We start from the raw sequence: 24,588 nt of genomic DNA on the forward strand, positions 1-24,588 counted from the left end.
CTGCAGAACTGCGTTTGAACTACGAGAATAAACGCATGGTCTACACGTCTAGCCCATATGTCGCCTTGACATCATTTCCATAAACAGGATTGACTGTATGCTGCCTTGCGCCCTGTGTGTTGTGATGGGCTGTGCTGTAGCTGTGTGCATGTGATAGATGGGGATCGAGAGTCGAGTCGATGTCAAGCCCTTTTGACTCGTACGTGTGATGTGACGTTCACACAAGAGTTTTCTATTCGGTTCTAATTCTCGAAGTTCGATTTGTGCATGGAAACGACATTACTGTAGCCCAGGAGCAGTTCCTAATACAAGGTGAGCGCTGGTTCTAATGTTATTGAGGGTGAAAATCACAGCATAGTTCATCGTGACATCGAGGTAGTGAAGACTACACTATCAATCAATGGCTATGGTATATGGATTGTTACTACAATGTTAGTAGCGCATAGCGGTAACGTTAATAAGGAGAATGATAACATTGCATTGTGTACAAATCAAACGTACTACCTGGTAACAACGTAATACTGTAGTCAAAAGACTACAGCTGAGCTGACGTAGATAGACAACTTGGTAGAGAATCCTCCTGAAAGGGAAAGCAAAGGCCAATAGCATAATGTTTACTGTAACTTGTAAGACTGGGCTTGGCATGGGGCTTAGACTGGAACTGTGGCGGGCTATCCTGGGTTTCAGGCTAATATCAGCAGTCGGTGTCAGTCACCAACTTAAAATGCTGATTTTGTTGTTCCGGCCTAACCGCACCAGCGACCCCACGGGCCAATACCAGAGCTACCAAGTCTCGCGCATTCTGCGTGAGACTCGAGCATTTAGGGGCCATCTCACGATCTCACGCATTCTGCGTGAGACTCAAGCATTTAGGGGCCATCTCACGATCTCACGCATGGAACACATTTTTCTCACGCATCGGGCGAAGTCTGCAACTTGGGTCTTTACTATAATAATGAGCATAGCTCAAAAAATTATAGTAATAGTTGCAAATGAAGGTATATTTCCCTTTTGTCTTTCAAAATACATGTATGTAAAAAATAGTCACTTAACCTTAACTTAAGTATGCACCTGATCGCACCATTAACAGCTAAAAATTGAAAAAGCTCCGTACCGTGGGAGGCCACGGGGGGAAAACCCCTCCCACACCCTCGCTTGCACGCACATTCGCATGCCGAGATGCCGAGTCATGAAAATCTCATTCATAAAATTTTGTTGAACTTGGCATCCCTGCAATACAACAAGTTACAGCGCCCCGCGCCGGGGTTAGTTCTGGCCAAGGCTAGGGATGGGTAACATTTTAACAACTGATGAAAGCAAGAGGGGAGACAATTCACTAATGAATTTCAATTATTTTTTTTGTTTGGTATGATTCCTGAGAAGCTAACGAGATCTATACACAGCGCAGTCACTGTATGCCGTGCTTCGCGCTTCGTCTGGTCGGGCTACTGAGAAGCCAGTACAGTAGTGCCTGTGTGCATGAACATCTGCTTGATGCCAAATTGAGGGTTACAAGAAGTAGAAATTATTTATAGATCTATCCTTGTCTAGCCCAACTTTCCTTTGTGAATGTTATAGCTGCAGAGAGATGTACAGGATCCATGCGGTAGTTAACATGGTTAATCATTAATGTCCATTAAAGCAGGGAATAATTTTCCTGGTATCACATCGCAATTTGCTAGATACATTTTTACACCAATGCTACACAAACTAAACGTGTGTAGCAGTTTTCTTCCATAGAAGTGTACAGGATACCATTTGAAATATTGTTCTTCAGATGAAATTGCTAATCAAATTGGAGTCAGAAATTTATGCCCTGATTATCAAGCCATGGATCATCTTGTACATTGGCAACCCCAACATGCTTTACGTGACACATTCGTGTCAGGGTCGCAGGGCAACCCTATCCCAGGGCTCGACACTAACTTTTTTGTTTGGTGGCCCGATGGGGCCACCAAAATCCTCAATTTCAAATTTTTGGTGGCCCGAGAGAAAAATTTGGTGGCCCCGAAAAAAAACAATAAAAAAACATTAAAAGTCCTGTTTTTTTTAATGAGTCAAATATCTAAGTTTTATCCAGTCATAATAAGAATTGGAAGTTGGACATACATCTACTCATAAATAAACCTCAACAAACGCGCAACACTCACTCTCAGGCACTCATTCAGTCCTTGACATCCTTCCTTTAAACAAATATAACTGCTAATTTTCGGCGCAAAAAGTTACGAATTAATTGATGTACTTTTCAAAAAATTTTGATGGCCCGACTCGGGCCACCAAATTTGCCCTTTTGTGAAATTTGGTGGCCCGACTTTCAATTTTGGTGGCCCCGGGCCACCGGGCCACCGTTAGTGTCGAGCCCTGCCTATCCCATTTGATATATCTCCTGATATGGCTTTAGTACAAGTAGTATTATAGACCAAAATTAACAGGGTTTTGTACTAAGATTTGTAGTTGATCTGTTAGATAAGATACTTATTACATTATTCAAGTGCTGAGGAATCGATCTCTGACAATCTGCCATAAGACTTAGTTAATGTCTGAGCTTTTAATATGTTGGTCCCTGTACACTTCGTATTATTGTACAGCTTACAGTTACAGTATGTACATTGTTGTACAATACATGTTGATCACTTCATCAAGCTGCACGCAAGTTGTCATTGAGCTGTAACTGTTACCGGTTATATCACCTTGGGGTTTGTAATTCAGGAGCTCTGCCTTTGCCTTTCCTTGTCAGTTGGTTGCAAAGAGGGTCCAGCCCAAGGATAAAGGCTTTAGGCCTTTAGACTTGAGTTACTGGCATGTAGTTACATGCACACCCGAGTCTTGCCATTCTACATATCTGTGTTAGAGCCTGTTGGCTGTGTTGATACGAATTACAACTGTACATGCTATTAAAATTCATGAAATTCTTCCGTCGAGATGTTTTCATTGCAAATGATTGACAAATTGCCCTAATGTGTACAAGTACATCGACGTAAATTTACGTCGATGTAGGGCAATTTTTCAATCAGTTGCAATGAAAACTTCTCAACGGAAGAATTTCATGGATTTAAATAATTATGCAGTACCCGCTGCTTGCTATAAGAATTAGAACCAACACTTGCTGTCGGGCGGAAGCTCGATGGTCTAGTGGAGATGATGCCTGTCCGGTGATCAGGAGGTCGTTGGGTTCGAATCCTGCTCGAGTATGTACGCCCATGATTTTTTTATCATGGATACTAAAACACTGATCAATTCAGTGCTCATTTACGTCAATGTAGGGCAATTTGTTAATCAGTTGCAAATTAAAAGTTACATATATATCATGTACAGCTGCAGTACTGTGATGGCTGTTACATTTAGTTGTATAAAGCTGTATCTGCTTTTAATAGCTTGGACAGTGCTAGATATGATTATAAAATTCTAGGCTTCTAACCTCTTGTTCTTGTCTCAAAAAATCTATCATAGTTCAGGGAATAGTCTTCCAACTCAAATTTGATTAGCAATTTCAGCTAATGAACAATATTTCAAATGGTATCCTGTACCCTTGTACACGAAGAAAACAGCTACACGAACGTTAGTTTGTGTAGCAGTGACGTAAAAACGCATAGGGGCAATTCCGCGGTTAGTAACGTTACATTTTAGGGACATTGTCATGATTTAGATTAGACTCATTTCTCTATCTGTGGATGTGAAGTCTCATTAATGTCACCAGAGATCATTCTAGTGTAGACCTAGAACAGAGCAAAGAATGAAATCATTTCATGAATTATTTTAGAAGAAAGGTCTGCTTTTAATGCCGGTTAGTAACGTTACAAAAAAAGGACATAAAAAAAATGATGAGCATCTTTGAACAAAAAGTTTGCTAAAACTGGTATAGCTTGAAATATATCAACACTTATTTTTCATTTCTAGCTTTAAGGGCAATATCTACCCCAAATATCCTTTCTCATTATAACTTTGTTTGAAAATTATGTACAAAAATCATGGTTAGTAACGTTACGGTTAGTAACGTTACGGTTTGTCCAGTGATTACAGAATTGTGTGTTAACTCAAATCATTACATGTTTCCCCATGAGAATGCAAAGTTAAAGCTAAGAAACATCAGATAAGACATTAAACTCTTATTTCAATCATCAAACTCATGCAGTATAGTACCATTGTACTTGTACATGTTAAAAAAGACTAGAAAAAAAGTTTGCATAAATTACAAACTAAAAAAAAGTACCACTTTTAAAGACTGGGTCAAGTGATATCCACAGTTTTATAACTTTACCAATCACTGTTCATCATGACTCACAGTAATTCACAAAAGTAGCCTGTTTTATTGAGCAAAACAGTTAATGTGTTCCTTATCAAGAGTACCTTTAATAAAGGGGAAAGAAATCAAAGAGCAAAAACTAATGTACCGGTATAAAAATTGTAGTATGTACAGTGTATGGCCAATTGTGGTGTGCGTAGTCATTGCATAATAGGAATCCAGCATAATGCAATGTTTTATATTATTGTGAAAGTAGTTTACAAAAATTGTAAGTCATATGACATTAACTCAAATAATACAGTGTATTAGTTGAATTCATGTTTGTTCAAGTCTAGAGACTTGTATTTTTTTATCTTTTAGACCAGTTTGAATGTCTAATCTCTGCATTGTTCTGAAAACAAAAGTCTGTTCGCTGTACCTGAAGCGTAATTAACCCCGACAAACCATTCTATGATAATTTCAAATTGGGACAGAAAATTTGAAGTGATGGCCTCAATTGTTTTTAACACTACTTTCCACACAAAATGCTCTGCTGGCCCACAGATTCCATCAATTGCCCCTTCGAAGTGGCAAAAAAAAAAAATCACTCAATGTGCACCTTGTGAGCCTTCTGTAGTGATGCGAATGCTGTAGACCCCCCCCCCCCAACATTTCCCACCACGATTTCGCAACGCGCAAAGATTTTGCTGCATCGTCTCATGACTTTTTTCATTGAAGTCTCCCGCATATTTTGAGACCAAATTTGCGACGTCCGGGTACACCGTTCTGCAGTTATGTAATGTTTTACATAAATGCATGTCGACCTGAAAACAGCTCAAATTCATGATATCGTGTGCAAATCCAATGCAAATTGTGTTTTTTTGTTAATTTGATATTAACTAGATTGTTTCAACCTTTGACCAGTGAAATTAATCAATTGTAATGTAGAGAAGCTTGAAAAAGTGCCTGCAACAAATTTTGGCAAAAAAAACCAATAGAAAACAAAAGGTAAAAAAACACTAAAATACATTTATAAGAAATTAACAAAACAATAAAAAACAAAAGAAACTGATTTTGATTTTGCTTTTTTTTTTTGCAAGAAAATTGTTTGATGTGTCTTGAGGAACTCTTACACAAAAATTTAGCAATCCTTCAGTCTTTTTTATGGAGTTAGAGGTGAAAATATGATTTCATGCGTAAATTTGCATAATTAATTTACTATAAAAAAAAAAAGCCAATATCTTTTTACTGCATGACACGTAATCTTGTAGTTGACATCTGGCTCTATCATCAAGCAAAATTTTGCCAGACCAGGACCTGTCCATTGGAGTCTTATTCACTTATTTCATGGTTAGTAACGTTACAATACACACAGGCTGTGGTTAGTAACGTTACGTGGTTTATAGTAACGTTACACATTTTGACTGCTGTTATTTCTAACTTCTATAATGATTAGTAATACTTATTTTTATATTTCAGTTAGTCATTGGACACAGCAGGAAAAATTGAAATATTATCATTCATAGACACCTTATACTCTCTGGAGGTAAATAATTTCACTTTTTGGTTTAATAGTAACGTTACATGACTGTCCGATGGTTGGGGAAATGCACACGTTTGCATTTTGAAGACATGTAAGTTGATTTTACTTAATCTATCCATGAAAGCACTGCATTGCCTCTATGAATTCAATATTTGTGGCTAGAAAATGGCATTTAACTTGACTAGCTATCTTCTTTGCCATTATGGAGATTTTGCTGATGAAATTCAATCTGAAAGATTACTTGTTCAAAATTGGTGAATTGAATACCTTAAACTATCAAGATACCCTGAAAAATAGTTTTTCCTGAGTTATCAATGTGTTCTTTCTAAAGTCAAACACAAAAATCAAGGAAAAAACCAAATTGAAATTTTATGGTCATGTCCCTCTAACTGCGGAATTGCCCATAGCAAATTGCGATGCGATATCAGGAATATTATTACCTGTAGTTGTGGTACAAATTGTAATACTCATTGCAACACCACTACCCACCTTACAAGTATTAGACAGAAAAATCTGTCTGTTCAGAGGAGTTTAAAGGGATCGTATAGTTTTGGTTGAGACCTAATTTCAGGTTTCTAACATTTTTTTGTGAGATAATGAGAAACCTCTTATGAAATATGAAAGAGCATGTACATGTAAAATTCTATGAGGAATTAAACATTTAGTTGATGAAAATTGGTTTTAAAGTGGCTGAGATATCCAAAAAAGAGCGATTCTAATAAAGTGTGGGACTTTATTACGATCGCTTTGTTTTACTTTGTTTTGGGATGTTTCAGTCATTCCAAACCTGATTTTCATCAAATAAACTTTTAATTCCTCTTAAAATGGTATGCTCTGTACCATATCATAAGTGTTTTCTTGGTATTTCGCAAAAAGTTAAAAGCCCAATTATCATCTCCACCAATACTGTACCATCCCTTCTCGAACCCCAGAGTAGAGGAGAGGATTCCATGAAGCCAGACATACATGTGGTCTCTGCAGAACATATCCCTGATGATAAAATACAGACTGATCTTTCGATCTTTTGACTGAGATTCAGAATGAACGCCATAGCAAGCTGTCAACTGGAGAGGAGATATGCATCTCCATCTTGGTGACTTGGTCATTGATACAAATACCTAGCTCTATGGACGGTGCTAGTGTATCTCGAATGCCATTGATATTCCAGCGATATCACATTTTGTCATATCTTTACAATCCTCCACAGATTCTAGGGGTCCTACCAGCGATTATCCCTTTCTTTTTTAAAATAGAAGTCTTCATTGATAATCGGGGGCAGCACCCAAAAGCATCACCATGAATGCTCTGTTTGGTAAGAGGAAGACGCCCGAGCAGATTCTGAAGCAGAACCAGCGCGCCCTCAACAAGACCATCAGGGAGCTGGACCGGGAGAAGTCCCGCATGGAACAGCAGGAGAAGAAGGTCATTGCAGACATCAAGAAGATGGCCAAACAGGGCCAGATGGTAGGTCAATGCCCTTCATTAGTTTATAGCTGTGTCCTGCCACATTATATCTATTGGGTGGAAAGCTGCCACAGTAAGCAGCATACCTGCCTCACTCAGAATGGGTCCCTTTTTCAATACCCAGTGGCATGTTATTTGAATGACAATTTGTAATAATGTATCAAGAAACCAATCAAAGTTCTGATGTCAACTTACTATTATGTTGTGCATTGACAGACTCATGCAAAATGACAGCACAATGCTTGTAACAAATGTAAGGTGAAATCATGCTATTCTCCAGCTATCTGGAGGCAAACTGTTATTCAGTTACAGCAGCATTGGTTTGCCACTTCATGTTTATTGTCATGTTCAGTGCATGTGTTGTGGAATTTTGTGAGATGCTTGCCAACATGTTGTATCATTTAAACACTATTTTTCACCCCTTGAATTGTGGTTTCCTTCAGGATGCAGTGAAGATAATGGCCAAGGACCTGGTGAGAACGAGAAACTTTGTCAAGAGGTTCGTGCTGATGAGGGCAAACATCCAGGCTGTCTCCCTGAAACTACAGACTCTGCGATCCCAGGCGGCCATGGCCAACGCCATGAAGGGGGTGTCTAAGGCTCTGAAGTCAATGAACTCAAAGGTTAGGGTCAAAGGTTGAGAATGTAGTGGTGGGGAGGGAGAGAGGGAGAAGAACTCAATCGCAACCGAGGAAGGGGGAACTGACCTTCATAGGCCTGTCTTTGTCAATATTGTGGTGTCCGCCATGTAAGCAGTTATTCATGAAAGATGCCCAGAAATCTCGTAGGGCTGCTGAACAGCAATGATTATTGGAGGCCAAGTAGTGGGGTATGCCAAAAGATCATTGTACTTCCAAAAATGAGGCTTCTCCCATGAAAGTTTGATTAATGGGAATGATGGTCTTGATTAGTGTCCCACTCATTTAGCTGCACATGATAGCTATGGAGAAAGGTATTGGAAGAATGAAAATTGTCATAATAAAGATAATTCTTTCATAGTTCCACATTCTTAATGGGTCTGTAAATATTAAGATGGTCATGGCTATGTTGAAAGTTGAAAATGTGTCTGTGCTGTCAGTAGAGGTTTTCATGTACAACCAAAGACAGGCAAAAAAGGAAAGGAATTGCAAGTCCTTATTTTTATGCCTCCGCAACGAAGTGGCCGGAGGCATTATGTTTTCGGGTCGTCCGTCCGTCCCGTTTTTTTTTGTCGATATCTCAAGAACCGTGTGGTGGTTTTACATCAAACTTGGTATGAGGGTATATCCTTGGGGGATAATACTTTGTGTGGATTTTAGGGTCACAGGGTCAAAGGTCAAAGGTCAGGTTATTTTGTTTAAAAAAAATGAAATTTCATGTTTTTCTCCATATCTCGCAAATGGTTCAAGGTATCTTCATGGAACTTAGTATATATGCTTGTACCGATGGGCAGTGATTATCTAGGGAAGTTGGGGGTCATGGGTCAAAGGTCAGGGGGTCAAAGGTCAAGGTCAACTCCTCAAAATATCACTACTTTCCTTAAAATGCAATATGCCTGAAGGTTGTTTTTTTAAAACTTGATGTATGGCATGTATTACCCAATATATATTTTTGGGGAAGTTTCTTGCCAAAAGGTCAAAGGTCAAAAGGTCAAGTGAAAGTGCTAAATTGCACTTTTTCCTCCATATCTCGAAAGTAACTCAAGGTATCATCATGAAACTTACATATTTACATGTATGCATGTTCTACCTAACAGTGATTCTCTGTGGAACTGTGAGGTCAAAGGTCAAACGAAAGGTTTAGATAATGCTCTTTTCCCATTTGATACTGAAATTATACTTTTTCTCAATACCTTGAAAATTACTCAATGCATAAACTTATAAAAGGGTCAAAAGTCAAGTAAAAATCATCAGTTCCCCAAATACCTGCACTCTGACATTTTAATCATTCATCCAATTGAACCTAGTTCTAGGAAAGTGAACATTCAGCACATTTGTGTCAAACCTGTCATTTTAATATTTGCCAATTGTGTGAAACTGTCATCACACATTGTCAAGACATTGTACTATACACCTATTAGGAGAACCATGCATTATGGCGGAGGCATATCAGTCGCCGTAGCGATATATCTAGTTTATTTTTACATCACTATTTACAAAAGTGAGGACATGCCATCATGATTTTTCAATAAGGAGTAGCTAATCAAAATGCTCTCAAGATAATGGCAGATGCTCTGAAAGAAACCAAGGAAGACTGAAAGGGGAATTCATAAGGCTGCAGCACAAAAGTTTTATGATTTTGTGTGGGTAGCATCCATGTTTGATACCTCTTTGATTTTCCTGCCTGGTTCCCACAGATGAAGCTGCCTCAGATGCAGAAGATCATGATGGAGTTTGAACGTGAGTCGGAGATCATGGACATGAAGGAGGAGATGATGAATGATGCAATTGATGATGTCATGGAGGGCGATGAAGACGAGGAAGAGAGGTGAGTAGCTAGTACCATGATTTGTATCTTTCCTCTGCCTAATCACAGGGTTTGTATGGGTCATGGACAACCCAGAAAGTCATGGAATTTGGCTTAGTCTTTTTCCAGGCCTTGAAAGTCATGGAAAACTGATATTTTCATGAAAAGGTCATGGAAAGTCATGGAATTGCAAACATTGTAGAAGTTTATCTGATGTTTTTGTGAGATGTGTAAATAATCATTAACACCCTTTGGTTCCCTTTAATTTGAGATCAATTTTTAGTCTAACATTGAAAAAAAAAAATTGTATAAAAGTTATGATGAAAGTCATGGAATTTAATGCATGAGAAAGAGTATGAACCCTGAATCATTTGTGACAGTGCACCTCAAAACGAACATAAAGTCGCACACACTGATTTTGCGTGAGGACTGAAAATAAGTGAAATGGGTCAACCTAGCCGAACTTGACTTTTTCATATTTTCTGAAAGAGCGGGTCTTCTTTTACATTATGCTAAAATTTGGTATCATGAAACGGGCAGGAAAGTGTGTTTTTTTAGCAGTTTATCTCGAACATTTTTGGTAGAATAGATTAGGTGTGTCTTTAGAATCCCTTTTTCATTTCTGAAAAAAACTTGTCCACACTCACTAACTCTAATAACTTTTGAAAGGATAGCGCTACTGCTTTGAAAGTTGGCATTAATTATGGACAGAATGTGTTAATGAGGCATGTTTGATTTCAGCTTAAGCTGATAATCCCTTCATTGTTGTTACTCTGGTGGTTGACTTCTTGTTTTTTGTCCCATTCATGGCACAGCCAGCACGGTTTGGTGAAGATTAAGCGCTTGAATAGACACTGTACTTCAGAGCCTCTTTTCTCAGTTCACACTTTTCCTGAGTTTGCGCTTTCTTTCCAATATCTAGATAGGTTAGGAGAGTCCATTTGATTTGAGATATACATCATTTTAAAACTTAAAGTCTGCTCTTTCAGAATATGGTCTTCACTAAAAATTCATGTCTGGCGACTTTCTGTTTGTTTTGAGGTGCAGGGTCACATTTAGTGATGAGGGAAATATGAAACAATTTTCTGAAGCATTCAGACATGCACTTGTTTCCCTGACCCTTTGTATGTAGCATATCATAATGCATCTTTCAAAACTACTGGTCATTCTTGTGTTAGTTACTGCAAAGCAAGATATTTTTGTGGCATGAAATTTTACAAATGGTAGCCTCCAGCCTTTTTTGCAAGGTGAAATTTTCACAACTTGTATAATAGTGGAATTCAATGCAACAGTGTAGACAAGAACTTTCGCATGCATTTTTAATGTCGCGAATCTTGGCTCTCTTGAAATTCATAAAATCAAAATGCATGCAAACATTCCTGGTGTTACAGTATGTGATCTTTGTTTCAGTGATAAGCTTACTCTCTTGTTTTTAGCTGTACGCTGTAATCTTTTCCAGACAGATTTACACGAGGGATTACAGAAGAAGTGTAGAGTTTCATTGGGGTGGTGTATTTAGTTGGTATAGTGTGATGCTGGTGAAGAAGACATGGAATGAAATCTATATCTATCACACCTGTCATATTTTTCTTTGTAATAAGAATTGATATGAAGGAAAACAAATATTTCTCTCCTACTATCGTGTGCATTATCTCTAAACAGTTTCTTTTGTTTTCTCAAGAGTCCATCTACCGATATGAAAGTGCATCTACACTTCTATGCAAGAAGGAAATTACATCTATTGACATGAATTAAATAAAAATGTTTAGATATATTGTTGAAAATATTTGTATCAAGTTTATGTCATTAGTGAGTGACAATAGCGACAGTCCAAAATTCTCAGTTTCTGAATTCCCAAATATTGTAATGGTCTGTTTTACCGTGATATTCCATGCCATTTAAATCACAATTTGTTTAAAGGTATTAGCCCACATTTGTAAACCTCCAGCAATTGGTCTCATAGTTAGCATGGAGTTTGGGTATGATTGCAGTAACACCTGTGCAAAATTTCGTTCCAATTAGTCCGTTACTTTCATAAAAATAAATGAAAATGCACCGTATACATGCGTATAACGCTCGCTAGCTCCGGTCCATGTACGTACTACATGCATGCAATACATGACATGTACGTAGCTATAGCCCGCGCTCGTAATTCGATTTTGGGTCGGGTTGACCCGGTTTGAAAATTGATTTTAAAACGATGATTTTTTCTCTTTTATCGAATGGTATAGACAAAGAGCAACAGGTGAGGTATGTTACTGTTATAACTTGTACTTGAAGTCATATTGGACCTGTTTTATGCAGTTTTGATTTTCGTGGGTTTGCAAATGTGGGCTAGTACCATTAACATGAGATTTACCGTGTTTCCATCTTTCACAGTGATGCCATTGTCTCACAAGTCTTGGATGAACTAGGTCTTTCATTAACAGATGATCTCATGGGTGAGTGTCATTACAGTCTGCTTTCTTTTTTTCTTTTTTCTCTTTTGTTTTCTATGAAAACTACTGAAAACTTTTGATTGCATGATTCTAAGAAGGAAAAATCAAATACGTGTATCTGTGTATCTGTGTCTTATTCTAAATGACAAATCCTGTCCTCTAAATGTTCAGCAGCTGAACAAAGGAAAGTGGTTTTGAACTCTGGACAAAGTCTACCCAAAGAAAGCTTTCAGTAATTAACACCCTTTTTTATTAAACATTTAGTGTTGATGTGATATTTAGGATTTTTTTTTTTATCATTGTGCAATATTAATGTCATGGTTCTGTGAGCCTGAAATACACTGTAAGTTACAGCTCCTGACTGTCTTTTGTCTGTAGATATTAAATGGACTATTCTGTACAGAACACAGCATTTCTAAATATCTAGGTATGTGTGTTCCATGTCAACAAAAAAGTGACTGTGGACTGTGATGGTTTTTTCTTTAAATCTTTAAAAATTTGTGGTTATCCTATGAACATACACTGCAGAATGTTATTTGTAATTCTCTCATGTTTGATATTTTCAGGAATTCCATCAACGGGAGGTGCACTGGGATCCAAGAACAAGGATGCGGCCAAAACACCCGTAGCTGAAGGCCTCAGTGACGCCGATGCTGACCTACAAGCCAGGTTGGACAATCTCAGGAGAGAATAGGAGTGGGGATAGGACATACACCAGCGCAGATCCATCGATCGTTGCTTGATGCTGAAGTACCACAAGCAGACAGCTCTCAGTCTCTTGCAGGGACCGTCGCAAGCAAAGCTTTCTCACTCACTTCAGACCTCCCACTCTCATATTTGCTGTCATACCAGTGTATATGCTTGTTGTAGGGGTTTTTTTTAATGCCAGGAGTGAAGTTTTAGTGGACTGAAATTCTGTAGAATTTTGTTACATTGACAAGATATTACAAGATGATAGTATTAGGACCCCAGAAAGTGCAGGAACAGAGATTGAATTGATCAATAAGTTAACAAGGTTACCACACCACACGCATAGAATATATGCATGCCATCAAAAGAATGTGTATGGCAGATTACTGGAAAAGTGGATATTTTTGCATGATTAATTTTTCGGGCTCAGTGGGGTAAGATGAATTTGTGTGTTTTTATTCCATGGATTCCAGACATCAACCTCTGGAACATGTGGCAAGCAAGAATATTTGCATGTCTTTAATTTTGCGCTGGTTTCTGGTTGCACAAAATGCGCAAAAATTTCAACACATCAAAAATTTCCATTTTCACAGTAGTGCGCAAAACAAATAATATATGATATTTTTATAGATTACTCATAAAATTCATATGTATATGTGATCAATATCTAGTCTTGTCTTTTTCAAAGTTGTCTTGACTGACCTTGGTGTTGGTGTGAATTTAATATGCCTTGATTTGTAGTCAGTGGTTAGAATGCTACTAGCTCAAATATCAGGGGCCGTATTCTGAGAGCTAATTAAGTGTCTGATTAGCACTTAATTACCAAATTGGTATTCTGAGAGCATGATTAAGTAGGGGGTATATTAATTACCATAGCAACAAGCGTTTTGGCGGGAAGGACCTACGCGTTTGCGCGTATCAATGCGCGTGCACCTCTGAGAGGACTTAATCACAGAGTTAATTACGAATCGGTATTCTGAGGGTGTAATTAAGTATGAAAGTTAATGGAAAACTTAATGATACCAAAGAGTGCCATTAACTACTCCGATATCACACATTACATCGCGTTTCCTCTGCCACAACGATGCTTACCGTCTTCGGTAACCGAGGAGCGGTTGAATCTTGTTATCATGGTATCCGTAGAATTCAGAGAAAAAAAGAAATATAGCCGATCTTCGAGGAATTTTGTCATTTTATGTGAGCAAAGAGGTTGAGATCTTCGCGTGCGTAGGTGAGGGGTTGTAATCAAATACCGGAGTGTGCGCACGGAGCTCTTGGGTTGTAATTACAGGGGGCGTGCAGGAGCGCGCATTGAGGGCATATTTGCGCGTGTAATCATCATTTTGGCTTCTAACAACACGTCTGATTGGATGGAATAACAATTAGATGGGAGGGACCTAAGATAATTACAGGGGACTTAATCATACCTTGATTACATCCTCAGAATACCGATTTTGCCCATGATTAAGGGCCCATTAACTTCACGACTTAATCACGAAGTTAATTACAGACTTAATTACGACCTCAGAATACCACCCCAGGCTAGGCCTGGTCATGCAGTTTTGCAAAATGAAATGTAACTCCTCAGAGCATTAGTATCAGCATTGTCACAGCTGTTTTCAGTGGTGGACAGAAATCTATTATGAAGATGTGAAAGATGTAAAATGGTGTTATTATCATGGCCGGCGGAACCATGGGGGCCATGGGGGCTCGGCCCCCACACTTTTTTGTGCACCATACAAAGGAATACATAAGATGTCATCACTTTGGGCCCCACACTTTTTTTAACCCGGAAGTACGTAAGTGGCACTAAAGAGAAATAGATAGAGATCTTGAAGTGTGAGCGCGGTAAGGTTGTGTTTTTCCACTGAGGACCTTTTTTTTTTTTTTTTTTTTTTTTGCTTGTCAGCTGAAGAAACCCGGAAATGGAAAGGGAGAGATGAGCTGAGGACCTTTTTAGCTCACCTGAGCCAAAGGCTCAAGTGAGCTATTGCGATCGCCCTTCGTCCGGCGTCCGTCGTGCGTCGTGCGTCGTCCGTCGTCCGTCGTCCGTCGTCCGTCGTGCGTCGTGCGTCGTGCGTAAACTTTTTACATTTTCATCTTCTTCTTGAAAACCCCAAGACCGATTTTCATCAAACTTGGCAGGTAGCATCCCTAGGGGGTTAGGAACTCAATTTGTTAAAATGGGCACCATGCCCCACCCAGGGGGCCCCCAGGGGGGCCCAAACCCCCCAAAATTAAGGAATCTGTAAAAATCTTCTTCTCTAGAACCAGAAGTGATAGAGCTAAGTTAATACTATGAGTTAGTACATTGATGACTGTAGTTTCAAGTTTGTTCATGGCAGAATCAGGGGTGCCCCCCTTGGGACCCAGGGGAGGGGGGTGGGGAAGGGTTCTAATGGGGCCTAAATTGTACATTTTCATCTTCTTCTTGAGAACCCCATGACCCATTTTCACCAAACTTGGCAGGTAGCATCCCTAGGGGGTTAGGAACTCAATTTGTTAAAATGGGCACCATGCCCCACCTAGGGGGCCCCCAGGGGGCCCAAACCCCCAAAAATTAAGGAATCCGCAAAAATCTTCTTCTCTAGAACCAGAAGTGATAGAGCTAAGTTAATACTATGAGTTAGTACATTGATGACTGTAGTTTCAAGTTTGTTCATGGCAGAATCAGGGGTGCCCCCCTTGGGACCCAGGGGAGGGGGTGAGGAGGGGTCCTAATGGGGCCTAAATTGTACATTTTTATCTTCTTCTTGAAAACCCCATGACCCATTTTCACCAAACTTGGCAGGTAGCATCCCTAGGGGGTTAGGATCTCAATTTGTTAAAATGGGCACCATGCCCAACCCAGGGGGCCCCCAGGGGTCCCAAACCCCCCAAATGAAGGAATCTTTATAAATCTTCTCTAGAATCAGAAGTTATAGAGCTGAGATAATATTATGAGTGAGTACATTAATGACTGTAGTTTCAAGTTTGTTCATAGGAGATCCAGGGGTGCCCCTCTTGGGTAGGGGGGGGGGGGGGTGGTTGGAAGGGTCCAAATGGGGGCCTGAATTGTACATTTTCATCTTCTTCCTGAAAACCTCATGATGGATTTTTGTCAAACTTGGCAGGTAGCATCCCTAGGGGGTCAGGATCTCAATTTATCAAAATGGGCACCATGCCCCACCCAGAGGGCCCCAGGGGGCCCCAATCCCCCAAATTAAGGAATCTTAAAAAAAATTGGGCCCTTATTGTACATTTTCATCTTCTACTTGAGAATGCCTGGTTTTTTGCTTGTTAGCTCATTAAACCCGGAAGTGGGCCCCCACACTTTTGTAATATTGGTCTTTTGCATGACAGGGGAGATGAGAAAAATGGAATATTGCATTCTGCGTATGTTAATTGTTCAATATTACATGTACTTCAGCAGTTTCCTTTGATCTCAGCCACTTCACATAATAGTCATTCTCACCAGCTGCTTGTGAGTACATTTGTATCCCCACATGAGTAGACAGAAGTATGAATGTGCTGAAATGAGCTTTAATTTTTTATTAATCCATTGACCCAACGTGCCTTTTGCTATTTGTAGAAAGCATGTTATGTGAATTCAGAACTTGAAAAAGATTCCCTCCCACATTGTGTGTAGCATATTGATATGCAATGTTGTAGTAACCAAAAGAGTAGACGCAGAGAATAGAATACAGCTTTCACAATTAAATTTTCACATTGAAAGTGGAGGGGGGGGGGGGGGGGAAGAAATAAAAATCCTGTGAAATACACAAAAGAGTAAATGGGTTTCATACTTTTTAGAGTCAGTACAACAGACTTGTTTTCCTTCGTTCTGAAAGTTTGTATGGAGACATTATTCAAAAAGTGTCTTTAGACAGCATATTTGAAATAGGCAAATATGTATTTTCACCCTATAACGAAGTCCATCTTTTCCAAGTCTTAAATATACAGATACAAATATGCTGCCTGTCATAAGCTAGAACTACATGGGAGTTCTTTTTATTCAAAGCAAGCTGTCATTCCTTTAATTCGATTCCTAAAAGTAGTTTTCACCATACTATTTGATGAGCCTGAAAATGACTACTATCCCTAGTTTTCTTTACAGGATTGAGACTTTCGTGAGGTGACTGGTCTTTTGTACATTGAATGTAGAATCTAATCATGAATACTAGTTACCTGTATGGAGTTGAATTCAAAACACTGTAGTATTGTATCTGTAAGTGAAGGAAGATAGACAGCTGTCCATGCCTTTATTTGAATTGTTATAGTTTTAGGTCAATCATTAAAGTTGTATTTTACCTGTAATGGCACAAGTCTCTGCTTGTATGAGATCAAACTCACATTTAAAATGTCATAAAACTACATGTATGTTGTGAAGATTTCTGGAGAGAATTTGCAACACTCAGTCTGTGCAGGGGGCACTGTGGCATAGTGAATAAGACTCTTGACTTTAAAAATGGGAGGTCCCCAATTAGAATCCTGTCAAGCACCTACATGTACATCCCTGGACATGATGTTTTTACCCACCATGAGTGATATCTTTCTTGACCCAGGTGTCATGTGGACCTCGCAATGCATTGATAATGGCAGGGCCCTCTGGTACATGTACATCAATGACAAAGCTTAAAAAGGCTACTCCCAACAAATGAAGACTTATCATTACTGTTATAATCATGCAAGAAATTAAAATGAGGCTTGCCTATCGTTGGAATATTAGTACACGATACAGTGTGCACCTACAGTGTTGCTCCTATAAGCCAGTTTACAGTTACCATTTGAGCATGTGCAGATAAAGGCCATTGCAGACCTTCTCTTGAGTGGAGTTTCACTGAGATATTAAAAAAAAAATGGATAGTCTTCATGAAGATTATGTTATAGATAATTATCAATTATGAACCAGGTGCACGTTGGAATGTACAGGTGAATGTGCATTTTTTTTTTTCAACCAAATCAACAAAAGACATTCATGCAACACTTGCACATAAATTACCACTTTCTGCTTGGCTGTGCTCAACTGCTCTTCTTAATGACAATTCCATGTTTTGTAAAGTCTGTGGTTCAAGAGGTCATTGCAGACTGGTGCTAACTGTGAACTGGCTTATTGAAGGTACACTGTATGCACCTTTAGTGCATGCTTATCTCTCTTCCACCGGTATGTTCTTCAAAACTTTTACCCTTTGCATTGTGGCAAACATTGTGGGTTTTGTGGGATAGAATCAATTAGATTTTATGTAAATCATGTTTGAAGCATGCTCAGTGCTTCAGGTACAAGGAGTTGACCTCTCAATGTGACCTGATAATGAACAAGAAACACAAATCCATTGTACATTGTGTAGTAGACTGCAGCTAAATCCATTGTGGATGTTGGTACAGAATAGAATATTGTGTAATGGATGTACTTCAGTTCATCTTCACTAGGTTGGAACAGTTGGGGGGGAAAGAAAAAGGCATTAGAAAGTGTTTGTAGTTTTGTTACCTTGTAAATATTCTTGTCACTTGTAAATATTGTACATTTTACAAGATGCATGAAGAGTTGGATAACATATAATTATCACTTCAAAGATGATGATGAGAGCTTTTGAATTAGTAGATGCAATATTTTACAATATGTTACCTGTTCCTTTGCCATCAATCATAGCCTGTTCATGCCTAAGCTGGCCTTTACACAACATAATTTGTAGCCCTTTGTCAAGAAGAGCGGTTTCATTTTAAGCAATCATTTGAAAGGTTAGTAGTCATCTGTTCTTGATAAAGATCGGGTAGCATGGGGATTCATGGTGGCCCGATTGAATTGATTTTCATTCGCGGCCCAACGGGGTACATTAAAAAACTACGAATGGCACTATTCAGCGACTATGTGCATTGAAGTGTATGCTCATCAGTAACAATCAACTCAAGTCGAGATACTTTGGCTGTGTGTGTACTTACGTAGAGAGCAGTGATGAAGATGTACATAATCTGTTATGGGGATTCTTGAATACATTGTACAATATATATCCAAGCCAGGCCAGCCTTCTTTCTCCATGATATCTCCCTGCTACCGGGGCCTTAACCCGTTGAGGACAAGTCCCGAGTATACTCGGGCAGGTATCTATGGGAAATGCATGTTGTAGCAAAAGCAGACCGTCCTCAACGGGTTAACATACGTATCTCACCAAAGGAAATGACTGAACTTCCTTCTCCCATGTGTCATATCCTGTGATGTCACGATATCACATTCCATTGAATGTGAAATGGTGTGGTGTATTATGATGCAAATATGTTGTATCTTTTAATAATTTCTTGTCCTTGTACCTAAAATCAGTTCTGTCAGTGATAGCCAAATCTTTACTATGAAGACACAAATGAAAGCATCATCTGTCTTATCATCTCTCTGACATTATTATTTATATTGAAAGTAAAAATTTTCATTTATATGTATCACATCTGAGCCTCCTTTGTCCTTTTTTTTTCGGTCCCCCTGAATTAACCATCACGCCAAGATACAACAAGAGACCCGCGGGTCTAGCGCTCACCTGAGTATCGCAAGTTCACCTTTCACGCAGTCACTAATCTAAATTATTCACAGCTCTACCAAAATTTGACGAGGCATTCTCAAGTGGAAGATGAAAATGTACAATAAGGGCCCAATTTTTTCAAGATTCCTTAATTTGGGGGAATTGGGGCCCCCTGGGGCCCTCTGGGTGGGGCATGGTGCCCAGTTTGATAAATTGAGATCCTGACCACCTAGGGATGCTACCTGCCAAGTTTGACAAAAATCCATCATGAGGTTTTCAGGAAGAAGATGAAAATGTACAATTCAGGCCCCCATTTGGACCCTTCCAACCACCCCCCTCCCCCTACCCCCAAGAGGGGCACCCCTGGATCTCCTATGAACAAACTTGAAACTACAGTCATTAATGTACTCACTCATAGTATTATCTCAGCTCTATAACTTCTGATTCTAGAGAAGATTTTTAAAGATTCCTTCATTTGGGGGGTTTGGGCCCCCTGGGGGCCCCCTGGGCGGGGCATGGTGCCCATTTTAACAAATTGAGATCCTAACCCCCTAGGAATGCTACCTTCCAAGTTTGGTGAAAATGGGTCATGGGGTTCTCAAGAAGAAGATAAAAATGTACAATTTAGGCCCCATTAGGACCCCTCCTCACCCCCACCCCCCCCCCCCCCCCCCGGGTCCCAAGGGGGGCACCCCTGATTCTGCCATGAACAAACTTCAAACTACAGTCATCAATGTGCTAACTCATAGTATTAACCTAGCTCTATCACTTCTGGTTCTAGAGAAGAAGGTTTTTGCGGATTCCTTAATTTTGGGGGGTTTGGGCCCCCTGGGGGCCCCCTGGGTGGGTCATGGTGCCCATTTTAATAAATGGAGTTCCTAACCCCCTAGGGATGCTACCTGCCAAGTTTGGTGAAAATGGGTCATGGAGTTCTCAAGAAGAAGATGAAAATGTACAATTTAGGCCCCATTAGAACCCTTCCCCACCCCCCTCCCCTGGGTCCCAAGGGGGGCACCCCTGATTCTGCCATGAACAAACTTGAAACTACAGTCATCAATGTACTAACTCATAGTATTAACTTCGCTCTATCACTTCTGGTTCTAGAGAAGAAGATTTTTACAGATTCCTTAATTTTGGGGGGTTTGGGCCCCCCTGGGGGCCCCCTGGGTGGGGCATGGTGCCCATTTTAACAAATTGAGTTCCTAACCCCCTAGGGATGCTACCTGCCAAGTTTGATGAAAATCGGTCATGGGGTTTTCAAGAAGAAGATGAAAATGTAAAAAGTTTACGCACGACGGACGACGGACGACGCACGACGCACGACGCACGACGCACGACGGACGCCGGACGAAGGGCGATCGCAATAGCTCACTTGAGCCTTTGGCTCAGGTGAGCTAAAAACAGGAAGCTTTGAATATGCACATGAATCAATTGGGGGCATGGGAAAAGTCAGCTTACGTGCAACAACTTCCACTCCTGGAAATGTATTTCCTCGCCAATTCTCAATTTTTTTTTTTTTTTCAGACTTCAATCTTCCATATACTTAGTATATCAGTTCATTTCATGGGCTGTATATATGCAGCTAAATGTACGAATAGTATGTGAGGAATAGGATTTGTGTTTGTGGTTCAATGTACAGTGTGCTCCTGTTAAACTGAACACGATTAAAACAAACTTTCAGTACAGCGAAGCACAAATTCAGGTCCAAATATTTTAATCTATTGTCTTTACATGATATTGTATACTTTTGTCCAGCTACGTATCATGAAAACTGCCGGTCCTGAGGACTTTGTTTTAAATAGTGGGAGTGTCCTGTACAAAAGAATTTGGTACATGAGGAGTCTGCTGCATTATTTTTAACACTGAGAAGATACATTGTATCATTAGGGCCTTCCCCCTGAAATTGAGACAATTTATTCAATCTTTTTTTCACTTCTACATCTGTAAGTGTACATTGTACTTATTTACAAATACATGAGGGAAAAGGGAAGGTGGCTTTTGAAACATTCTTGTTAGTAGATATCAGTATATGCAATGCAATATACTAGTGCTTAGTAGCAGCAAATCCTGTCGTGGTGTTTGGTATCTACATGTATATATATATATATATATATATTTTTTTTTTTTTTTTTTTTTTTTTTTTGGGGGGGGGGATTAAAACTCATCAAAATATGCAAGACATAATTTACACTTATAAAACTGCTATATAAACACAGACGTCTCAATATGAAACACATTAGAAGGCAGGCTGGGTTTTTTTTTTTTCTTTGTCATTATTATTTTTGTAAATTCTCAGTAACAAAATTACATACAAGTACAATACGTAGACCAACATTCCTGTCAACACACTTGAAGGGTGGAGTACAGTGAATGGCAATAAAAATGACTGTGAACCTGTTCTGATGTCTGACATAAACATTTTGTGCGATCTTTAAAAAATCCAGCACACCACAGTTCCATCTCTTCATTCCGCAATCTGAAGGTTTTGCACCTAGCATTGCAGCAAATAAATTTAATATGGGATATTCAACTCAATTCAATCTGATTCAAGGTTCTATTAGATACTGATGTTCACACTTCACTTCATGTTCACACTTCACTTCCAACATGGACGTAAGCTTTGAAATTTCAATCCAAATGGGTATTTATTGTAATAGCCTTTCATTCATATCCTTCCACATTTATCATGTTTCCACCAAAAGAATGTGCCAAATATTCAAATCACATCTGTTTTATTTGCTAAACCTACCACTGAGAAAGAAGGGTTATGCATTCTATTTCCCTATTTTACGGTAAATTCCACAAGAGCGCAAGTTGCAGCTCAAACCCCCCCCCCCCCAAAAAAAAAAGGCCAGACTTTTCACTATGCATTAATTTACAACAACAACAAATGGCCGAGTTGAAGTGCAGTCGAATATCATATGAGTCAGTGAACAAAATCCAGTCCTTTTCACTCAAAACGGGTTACACTTTCCATTAGAGTCAAAGTGGCCGAGTCTTCTCGCAAATTTCACAATGCAACACACTAAATGAGCACTGCACACAATTCCAATGTGCTCTCCTTATTCACTAACTCTACTAGTGCACTTGTCAAAGAACTTTGTCCAGTCCCAAGCACTTTGATTCCTGCAAGGTTTAGACAGGGCTGCACACTAACCCATTTTTTCTGCCGGTCCAACCTGTCTCTGTCGGACCGGTAAATGCCCCGTTTTACCATTTTTTGCCGGTCGGAACAGAAAATTTACCGGTCAACAACAACAACCTAAAAAAACATTAAATGACTTGCAAACTTATTTTCTTGGTTTTTATGGACGTACCCCCCCCCCCCCCACCCATGTACATTTTACAGATTAATATATTTTTCATAACTTGCATTATTTATTGCACAAAAAAGATAGTAAAAAATAGAATGTTTGTTTGTGAACAGAATCAAAACAAAATCAGATTGTATCAAATGCGTTTGTGACTTTTTCTAAACATCGGCACACAAACTTGCTGCGTAACCTGCTCTTGGGTCAGTTGGATTGCGACGATTTAATGAATTATTTTAGCTGTGATATTTTCTGGTGCACATGCACGCTACAAGGGTTCTTTATTTTTCTCCCGATAATCTATTCGCATTTGTGCATGCGTTCTTGAAAGGTACATGACATGCAGGGCCGAATTCGCGATCCTTTTTGCGCCCATTTCCACCTCAAATATTAGCGGGATTGTGACGATTTCATAAATTACTTCGGCTGTAATATTTTCTGATGCAAGCGCCAAAAGAGGTTGAAAATGTGTCCTTTATTTTTTCCCGACAAACTCTTCGAATTTCCTATTAAAAGTGCGTTCTTAAAAAGATGCACCACATGGCCGAATTCATGATACTTTTTTCGCCCATTTCTACCTCAAATATCAGCGGGATTGTGACGACTTCATAAATTACTTTGGCTGTAATCTTTTTTGATGATGCACGTGCCAAAAGGGGTTGAAAATGTGTCCTTTATTTTTTCCCAATAAACTCTTCGAATTTCGTAAGTGCGTTCTTACAGATGTTCCACACAGCCGAATTCATTGATACTTTTTGCGCCTATTTCTACCTCAAATATCAGCGGAATTGTGGCGATTTCACGTATTACTTCGGAAGTAACTTTTTGTGATGCACGCACCAGCAAGAATGGTTGAAAATGCGTTCTTTACTTTTCTCCCCATAATCTCTTCGCATTCCGTACATGCGTTCTAAGACACGGCCGAATTCACGATCACTTTTGCGCTTATTTCTACTTCAAATATCAGCGGGATTGCGATGATTTCATGAATAACTTCGGCAGTAATCTTTTATGATAAACGCGCCAAAATGGGTTGAAAATGTGTTCTTTATTTTTCCCGGATAAACTCTTCGCATTTCGTAATGCGTTCTAAACAGATATATACGACACGGCCAAAAATCATGATTCTTTTTGCGCCTATTGTTTCCTCAAACTTCAACGGGATTGCGATGATTTCATGAATTATTATTCGGCCGTAATCTTTATGATGCACGGGCCAAAAGGGGTTGAAAATGTGTGCTGCATTTTTTTAACCCAATAATCACTTCGCATTGCGTACATGCCTATACGACCGAATTCACGGTCCTTTTAGCGCCTATTTCTACATCAAATATCAGCGGGATTGCGATATGTCATTAATTATTTCGGCTGTAATCTTTTGTGATACATTCACCAGAAGGGTTGAAAATGCGTTCTTTATTTTTCTCCCGATAATTTCTTCGTATTTGGCGTTTTCAAAATTATACATTGCATGCAGGGCCGAATTCGATATTCTTTTTGCGTCTATTATTGTTTACTCAAATTCCAACGGGATTGCGAAATTTTCATGAATTACTATTCGGCTGTAATTTATATGATGCAAGCGCCAAAAGGGGTGAAAATGTGTCCTTTATTTTTCTCCCGCTAATCTTTTCCCATTTGGTACATGCGTTCTTATCTACAAGGTATACGACACGGCCGAATTCACGATCCTTTTTGCGCCTATTTCTACCTCAAATATCAGCGGGATTGTGGCGATTTCATGAATTACTTCGGATGTGATCTTTTGTAATACACGCACCAGAAGGGTAAAAATGTCTTTTTTATTTTTCTCCCGATAATCTCGTAGCATTTGTGTATGCGTTTTTGATAACCAAGACGGCATGCAGGACTGAATTCAAGATCCTTTTTTTTTTTTTGCGCCTATTATTTCCTCAAATTTCAACGGGATTGCGTTGATTTCATGAATTGTTATTCGGCTGTAATCGTTTATGATGCACTCACCAAA

The 24,588-nt window shown here is 39.3% G+C and overlaps 1 protein-coding gene across 1 annotated transcript; it reads left to right on the top strand.

Moving 5' to 3' along the window:
- Nucleotides 1-227: 227 nt before the first annotated feature.
- LOC139723774 (charged multivesicular body protein 2a-like) lies at nucleotides 228-14,696 on the top strand. The gene is made up of 6 exons (XM_071634983.1): nucleotides 228-312; nucleotides 6,973-7,229; nucleotides 7,673-7,852; nucleotides 9,565-9,695; nucleotides 12,054-12,115; nucleotides 12,679-14,696. The coding sequence occupies exons 2-6, from the start codon at nucleotides 7,062-7,064 to the stop codon at nucleotides 12,804-12,806; spliced, it is 669 nt and encodes a 222-aa protein (XP_071491084.1). The 5' UTR covers nucleotides 228-312; nucleotides 6,973-7,061; the 3' UTR covers nucleotides 12,807-14,696.
- The last annotated feature ends 9,892 nt before the right edge of the window (nucleotides 14,697-24,588 follow it).

The sequence above is a fragment of the Diadema antillarum genome, unplaced genomic scaffold (assembly GCF_040938485.1).
Source record: "Diadema antillarum isolate AM-2024a unplaced genomic scaffold, OU_Dant_1.0 scf00000199, whole genome shotgun sequence".
In the NCBI taxonomy this organism is placed as follows: domain Eukaryota; kingdom Metazoa; phylum Echinodermata; class Echinoidea; order Diadematoida; family Diadematidae; genus Diadema; species Diadema antillarum.